At 30.7% G+C, this 8,611-nt stretch overlaps 1 protein-coding gene across 4 annotated transcripts in view; it reads left to right on the forward strand.

The window, feature by feature from the left end:
* Positions 1-7,617, forward strand: part of LOC111049996 — a 30,312-nt gene extending 22,695 nt beyond the window's left edge. The window contains exons 6-10 of one of the 4 annotated variants that reach the window (XM_039440025.1): positions 3,297-3,690; positions 4,724-4,823; positions 5,765-5,866; positions 6,226-6,381; positions 7,465-7,617. In XM_039440025.1, the coding sequence (XP_039295959.1) occupies positions 3,297-3,690; positions 4,724-4,823; positions 5,765-5,866; positions 6,226-6,381; positions 7,465-7,524 (812 nt within the window). In that variant the 3' untranslated portion in view covers positions 7,525-7,617. The remainder of the gene's footprint in view (positions 1-3,296; positions 3,691-4,723; positions 4,824-5,764; positions 5,867-6,225; positions 6,382-7,464) is intronic. The other 3 variants (XM_039440028.1, XM_039440027.1, XM_039440029.1) reach the window with 3 other exon arrangements.
* The last annotated feature ends 994 nt before the right edge of the window (positions 7,618-8,611 follow it).

Consider the following 8,611-nt stretch of genomic DNA (forward strand, 5'->3'; position numbering starts at 1 on the left):
TCCATCAATGTGAAATATATCTGAGTAATCTTTAATCACCTGTAAAATAGCTTGCTCTTCTTCGGCATTCATATGATTGGTTCTAATTTTTGATAGATCGATTTTGTTAGTTTTGTGATGGAGTAGATTCAAATTATTACATGCATTATGATTACGTAACTCACTTGGAATAATACAATTATAGTTTTCAAGCGATTCGACTGACATTGGTTTGTGAATGGTAAATTTCTTGTCTGACGTAGTGGGGTTCAAAATAGAACAATAGGCTTTGTTTTCTTTCACTTTCACTAGACACTGAGGAATTTCAAGTCCGGAAAAGTTTTTGTATGATACTATAGCTTCACCTTCATTCATATTTTCAATTGGAATTTCTATAATGGATTGAGTTCTAGCTTTTATCAGAAATGATTTTATTTGTGTTATTTGATTTTTGGTAGGGTTCGTTGACTTCACTTTTGAATCATTTTTTTCAGCGTTAAAGTAATAAATAGGTAGTTTCATTCCATTGAAATCAATACTGTCATTAATGAAATCCAAATTTATTTTAAGTTTTTTCATATTGTCAAGTCCGAGAAGAAGGTCAAAGTTTTTATGAAAATCAAAAAGATAGAACGTGTGTTTCGATTTTCCTAATAAAGAAATCTTTGTACTGTATTTCTCTTGTGAAATACCATGCGCTGTTGCTACTTCAAACGGGTCTTTTATCAAGTTTTCTTTGTAACATTCCATACCTATGAAGTTCTTCACGAATGACCTAGTGCTTCCTGTGTCGATTAGAACTCTAAATCTTGTTTTAGGATCAATGAAGTAGGGAAGTTCATTCTTGTCATCTTGTAAGTTCATAATTGAAAATCTCTTTCGAGGCTCGTATCCTCTAAAAAACACTCTGATTCGGTTTGTTCGGCTGGCTGGAAATACGTTTCATTTTCGTTTTCAACGGAGAGCTGTTTGAATTCGTCTGATAATTCTTTATGAGCGTTTTCTCCGAAATTATTATCAAACTCATCATTTTGCAATTCGTCAATTGGTCGACCTGTCATTTGAAACAGTCTTGGTCTTTTTTGGGGACGATTGTTGATTGAGGAAATGCTCATTGGCGTTGGTTGATACGAATTTTGGGGTCTTGGTTGGTTGTAGTTTGGATTTTGAGCTCTTGGCTGATTTGTGTTGAAATACTGTGGTTTGGGTTGATTGTTTTGAAAATGTTGTTGAGGTCTGTTCATGTGTTGATTTTGGAAGTGTTGATTTTTGTTTTGAAAGAACTGACCTTTCTGATTTTGAGTGTGATAGAACTGTTGTCTCTGAGGATAGTTTTGCATTTGATAGCTGGGATTACTTTTGTGTTGGATTTGAGTGTTAGACTTTTTCAAATTAGGGTGGTCTTGAAAGAAACCAAATTTGAACTGGAAGTCGTTGGATAGCATGTTAAGAGCACTGTCCAACGAACTGGGATTTTTGGTTCTCATGAGAGACCCGAGAGGCTCTCTTAATCCTCTTAGCAATACTCTAAGTGCTAATCCATTTACATACTGACACATGACTTCTGATATTGTAGGTTGTTTGTTTCGGAAATACGAAATCTGTAAATTCAGAAGTTTTTGGATTCGTTCATAGAATGAAAAGGGTGATTCACCTGATTCTTGTTTTAGTTCAGCCATTTCAAGATTGAGAGTGAAGCAATCTCTCTTGTCCATGTAACTATTGATCAAAACTTTTCTTACGTCAGGCCATGCATAAGTGTTAGAACTAGTAACAATGTCAAGAGCTGGGCTTTTAATACGAGCAAGAATAGTAGAATACAAGTATTCGTTTTGGAAATCATCTGGATTGGCAGTTACGTAAAATTTCGCTACAAGTTTGTCACAAATTGAAATAAAACGATTTAGCATAGTAGGCTCTCCTGAATAATCAGGGATCATGTCCAAGAATTCTTTCTTAAGGGTAGGTACAGTTTGGGGATTGGTTGCTTTATCATTGTTGGAATTCATGGTTCTTAGTTATAGATAAAATTACAAGAAAAAGAAATACGAAAATAGTAAGTAAAATTAATATTATCCAAGTTTGTAAATCACAAAAGTTTGTTACTCACAATACTAAAATCGAGTTCATCTTGTCACAGTCCCGGGTTGAAAGTCTTCAAAGGTGGAAGTCCTTAGAAGTTGAAGTCCGTAGTAGTCTTTAGAAGTTGAAGTCCGTGGTAGTCCTTAGAAGTTGAAGTCCGTTGTAGTCCTTAGAAGTTGAAGTCCGTAGTAGTCCTTAGATGATGAAGGTCCTTGGTTGTCCTGATATTGAAAGTCTGTTGCTTTTTCTTGATTCAATTTGTAGATGAAATACGGTATTGTTAACACTTTACTATACTGTTCACTTATTTTATAATTTTTCACACTTGTCCCGATATTAGGTGACTGAGTAAGAATATAATTTTGCAATTAACACTCACGAATTTTAATAATATAATAGTTCACCAACTTATTCAATTTGTTACGAAGTTATTTTGATGATTGTTCACTTATTTAAGTCCCGATGTTAGGTGACTGATACAACTTTTTCGTAAGTTCATGAACACTTCATTAACGGTTAAAACCGAAAAACCAAATTCTCGTTTTTGAAGTGTCCTACCGACTGCGCCAGTTAAGATTGCAATTAATCAAATAGTCTTTTTAAAAAATGAATTTATTTGTTAACCACATATTACAATAATTTTATATCTCGCGATAGAGCTCCGTCCGCTATGTCCGCTAGCTTGGAACTGACTACTAAATACAATGTTACCTTCCACTACAACTATGCTACATCAACAATAATGGAATGAGGAGTGCTGACTATATAAGTAATTAGCTATATAACTTACATTGATACATACAATATCATTCTCAACTATGAATGATTGGGAAAGGGACAACAGGCTAAAAGCCCAAAACTGTTCCTTTCCCAAATTTGGATAGATAATAATAATTATTATTGAAATATATTTCATTATTTTATTAAATCTTGCGGTATCTATAGGTTTTTGAAAAATAATACTTATTTCACTCCATTTACAAGATTCAACTCAGAAATTACTTCACAATCTTGAATTTCTGTTCTCAGATTGATCTCATACGTTGAAAATCAAGGACACACCGGTCTAAGCTTCAAACCAACTCCGGCAAGAAAATCACTTCAAAACCAAATGAATGCCGAACTCCACCATGTTAACAATTTGACATCTACTGTTGTGGTATCCACTCTGGGAACTTTATCTGTGGCACCTTTTATCGCCGCCATCTTTAAAATGTATTTGCAAAAATCGACAGGTTCCCGAGTAGATGTGACAGGGTTCGCTCTACCGATCAGCTTCTGGTACCCTGATCAGTACACCACCACTTACACTTATTTCTCACTCTACATTCTGCAAGTTATCTACCTCTATCTTTTTGCTGGATACATGTACTGTGGTCTCACGTCTGGTTTTATGGCTCTCAAAATTACAATTTATGATCTGAAGTTTTTGTGTCTCACTGTACAAGAATGGGATGGAGATAATATCGAGAATAATACAAGTGATGTTCATTGCGAGTATGGTAATCGGTTGGGTGAGGATTGCAACATGTGTTTAAAATATTCGGAAAATGATAGTTCTGAGTATGATCTATCTTCATTGAGAGCTGGTATTGTTGGAGTGATAAGGTTCCATGATATTATTTGCAGGTAAGAGAATTCGAGATTGAAATTGCGGATTATTATTTATGTATTGATTGGCTGGTTTCTCCTTGATTTTAGTTACCGTAACTAATTGAAGATTTCATTTATCTCGATAATGAGTGTTCATTCTAAGAGAGGATTGACTGTATTAAAAGAGATATTGTGGGTCTCATGAGAAAATGAGTTACTTTATAAAAAATTGTGATTCTGTATTGAAGAATCGTCGATTTTTAATGTGTGATAATATTGTGATTTCATATTCAATATTATTGTAGGCTATACTTCTTCAAATTTTCATACTTATTCGATATACCTAATTTTTATACATTACCTAATTATACTATACATACATTATACTATATATACATTATACTATACATACTTATACTATACATACATAGCTATACTTTTATACATTACCTAATTTCTAAAAATTATAATAATTCTTATTTCATATTGATTTGAAAAGATATAATTTTCTTTCAATTTTGTCTCAGAATTAATTGGCTCATCAATGGATTATAGTTTTTCATAGAGTAAGATTTATAGTAGAATAAAAGTTAATGACTACAGTAGACTCTGAGACTAGTTATAATGACAATCATCAAACAAGGAAAATATTTATTTAGAATTCAGTTAGGTGATAATTTTCTATGGAATTTAATAGTTTAGGCAATAGTTGATGTTAGTATCAGTTTCAAAATTTAATTTTAATTTATCAAAATTTGGGAGAGAAATGGTACAGGCTCAGCCACTACCTTTGTAAACGGAGGTAGTGGCTCAGCCTAGTTTTTTCTCCATGGTCATGATTTTATTATGATTATAGTGTTTTATACAATAAATGAATCTATTTCAATAACATTGGTTACAATTTACTATGAATAATAATGTATGAAATGTTTAAAAATCGACTCATTCAATGAATGAGTATAAATTTGAGGCAATGAATTGCCTTATAAGTAAGGCAATAGGAATCAAATACTGTAAAGAAAATTTATATTACTATATAATTTTGTATTCATTATTTATATTGTTACAGCAGGGCAAGTAGTATGAATAAGGATTTCGAAATGATGTATACAATTTTGAATAATACAATTTGCTTTCAAATATGTGTGTGCCTCTACTCTTCAGCAAAGGTAATACAAAAATTTCTGATAGAACATATTGAGTTAGAACATAATTAGTTACAAAATATTATTGGAATGAAAAAATTCTATTAGGCGGAGTTTTAAGTCCTCTCTACCACTCAGCCTCGACATTGCAAATGCATTTGAATAAATAATACAGTGTAGCTTAGTACTGTATATGGATAAATATACATTAAATAATATCGCTACAAAATAGAATCATAGTTGGAACAAAACAGTCAATCTTCATTTAGACTAAAAAATCAACTATGTAATGCAAGAAACAATAGTAAATCATTCACACAGCCCACCAGACCAGTTTCAAGTGCCAACCACACGCTACCCCCGCAGACCCACGGGTATATTATTATTATAATATATTAGGTATTAGATTTTCTTGTGAAAAAACTATTTTATGAAGTATAGGAGCTGACATGGATGTTGACTTTATGGTGCTTCTGGAATGTTTCCACGTTTGATAGAAATGTTTTCAGTTTTCCAATTAATAAAGAATTCTGAATTCCAGTGGAAATTTTCTCGAAGTGCACTATTTTTATAAAAACGTGTGTGAAAGCAAGTATTCAATGCTCCATTTCATTGAATTCCATTGAATCGAATGATAATTGAAACATATCATAATTCGACTGAAACTTCTCATCTAAGAATTGAGATCGATTTGAATAGCATGAAATAAGATTAATGAAGTAATTTATTCATTCTTATTGTGGCAGAAATCAACTCAACTAAATATATATCTTTTCCATGTATTTAAAGTAACTCAGCGATAGTAGATTATTTCACGTTGTATTGTGTTCTGTCAAAAAAAGGATTAGATTTGATTTGATTAATATTTCTCAGATGGAATGAAGACTACTTCAATTCATCATAGATAATCCATAATTTTTATCAATAATATCATAATCTATCGAAATTATTAATTATTTCAACAGATGGACGACTTGGTTCTAAAATTGGAGAATTTTGTGATCGTTATACCTCTGGCAGGCATGTTATTTCTCTATTGTTTTTACGCTCAACAATTGTTGAATGAGGTAAGATTATTCATATTTCTTCACAGTTTCGATAAAATTCAATCAAGAAGTTTAATAGAAATGTTTCTTGTCTCCGCAGAGACAGTTAAAAACCAATAAAATATATGTGATCAAACCATCATAGGATCTAGTTTTAATTAGAACGAGTCACAGTTAATTTGGTCCAGAAGCTATAGATTGGGAGGTATAATTTGAAATAATATATTAAAAATAATATTTTAAAAATATAATTTTGGAGAGTAAGAACAGTAGATTGTATTCTTATAGTAATAGAATTATTACCCCAAATCTAATCCAACAAGTCCAAATAGTATGGCATATTTCTAGATAATGATGGAGATACTTGATTTTTTGTACAGGGTGAAAAATTTCGAACAACACTTTGGGAAAGCAATTTCATTGACAAGCCGAAATGGTTCAAATCGTCAATGTTGATAATCATGATTCGCATCGCTAAAGAACTGGAAATAAAGCCATTCGGATTCTATGTTCTGAATTTGAGAACATTTTCTATGGTGAGAATATTTCAATACAATCAAAATTTATCGATTAACTTAATAATCCAGAACTTTCCGGTAACTGAAAAATTGATTGGATTAATTTAGATTAACAAGCATTCTCTTACAATAATTGTTCTATTTAAATTATTCATCAATATTACATGCTAGCTGAAGAAATCATTCGACATTAAAATTACTGAAGAAACGTTGATATTTAAGATATTATATCTCAACTTGGAAGATATTATACAAGAACATGATTCCAAACAATATATAAGCTCACTTACCCAATGTATTTGCACCCCCACCCAAAATTTATCAATGCTAATAACACCTACTCTTTATAGTAAATGAGTTTATCATAGTTGAGTAGGTTAATTTTAAAAAAATCTCCTCTATATCTGCAGTAAATTATATACTGTATTTTAAAGATGATGTACATTTCATTGATGTCATTGTTTGTTTGTATTTTAGAAGAGATCAAATCTATTTATTGCATCTTATTTCATAGAGATCGAATAAAATATAGGTAATGCAGCAGGAAATTCTTTACAATACCTATTCATTCTATCATAGTTCGATTTCTGTATTGTTATTGCAATGGAGATAGGCTACTGCAATTTCATTCTGAGCTCGATAAAATTTTGAATATCAGTAGATAATATTAGTCTCAAAAAAATTGTAATTGGGAGGGATGAACTAAAATATTATGATATAATAACCTCATCAGTAGGCTATAATATCTATCAATCATTGTTTTCATCGAGACATCTCATATTTTCCTACTATTACCACTAATAGCTGTTCAATGGATTTATACTCATGTTTAATGATATTGTAATATCCTGTGGCTGTGGGATTGTTATCAACGTTTTTAATGCTTCAGGAAATTGACCAAGACATAGGAAAGAATAGTTCATACCAATGTACCCAGAATGCATTCTATAGGTACCTTGGTTTTTATTACATGTTACATGGTAGATGTAACATGTTCTGTTTTATCTGTTTTAGATGTTACCTGTTCAATTTATATGTAAATTATGTTATGATTATTGATTATTCAATTATTATTAAAATTATTCGATTTTTCTATTCCAGGTAATGAAAGCAGCCTATTCTTATTATAGTATGCTTAATTCACTGAAGAAGAGAATATGAAAAAGGAAAATAATTACCTTATTATGAAGATTGACAGAAATTTCTTTCTATAGAATTTCTATAGTTTCAATTCAAAATTTGTTCAAAAATTGAAATTCCGTTTTTAATGCTTCAGGAAATTGACCAAGACATAGGAAAGAATAGTTCATACCAATGTACTCAGAATGCATTCTAGGTACCTTGGTTCATACTGTTACAGTTACATGTTACATGGTACCGTAGATGTTACATGTTCTGTTTTATCTGATTAGATGTTACATGTTCAATTCATATGTTAATTATTTTATGATTATTCAATTATTATTAAAATTATTCGATTTTTCTATTCCAGGTAATGAAAGCAGCCTATTCTTATTATAGTATGCTTAATTCACTGAAGAAGAGAATATGAAAAAGGAAAATAATTACCGTATTATGAAGATTGACAGAAATTTCTTTCTATAGAATTTCTATAGTTTCAATTCAAAATTTGTTCAAAAATTGAAATTGAAGATATCTACTATAGTGTATTCAATAAGCTATTATTCTTCGAGAATATAATGTATGTACACTATCAAAACTGATTACAGCTTTTTATTTAGACTATTTCCCACTTTAATAACTTCTTAAAAAACAATTATAATTGAATCATATACGATTGATGATGTATTAAATAGAGGAAAAGAAAGTATTATGAATGGAAGAGTTTTTTTGTAAAATTTCAATCTAATCCTGTAAAAGAAAAATTATCGCTTGCCATTAGTTTGTTGACTTTTGAAAACCCACCTTTAGCAATACCTACTATTACTTCAGGCCCCACAACTAATTAATGACGTCATAACATGTAGATTGATTCTTCCTAGATCATAGTAGTTTCTACTAGCTTATCAATGTAACTTTTGTTACTGTATCGATTTTTATTGGATGGAATACTATCTAAATTTCAAATCAAAGACACTTGTATTTTAATAAATAGAAATTTTATTGAAATAAAAACACTTTATTCCACAAATGCAATAATTTATCCATATTTTCAGATTGATAGACATAGGCCTACTCGAGTCAGTGATAGAGCTATTGATAGATTCATCTCAACCAAAAATACTTA

Source organism: Nilaparvata lugens, chromosome 13 (genome assembly GCF_014356525.2).
Source record: "Nilaparvata lugens isolate BPH chromosome 13, ASM1435652v1, whole genome shotgun sequence".
Taxonomy (NCBI): domain Eukaryota; kingdom Metazoa; phylum Arthropoda; class Insecta; order Hemiptera; family Delphacidae; genus Nilaparvata; species Nilaparvata lugens.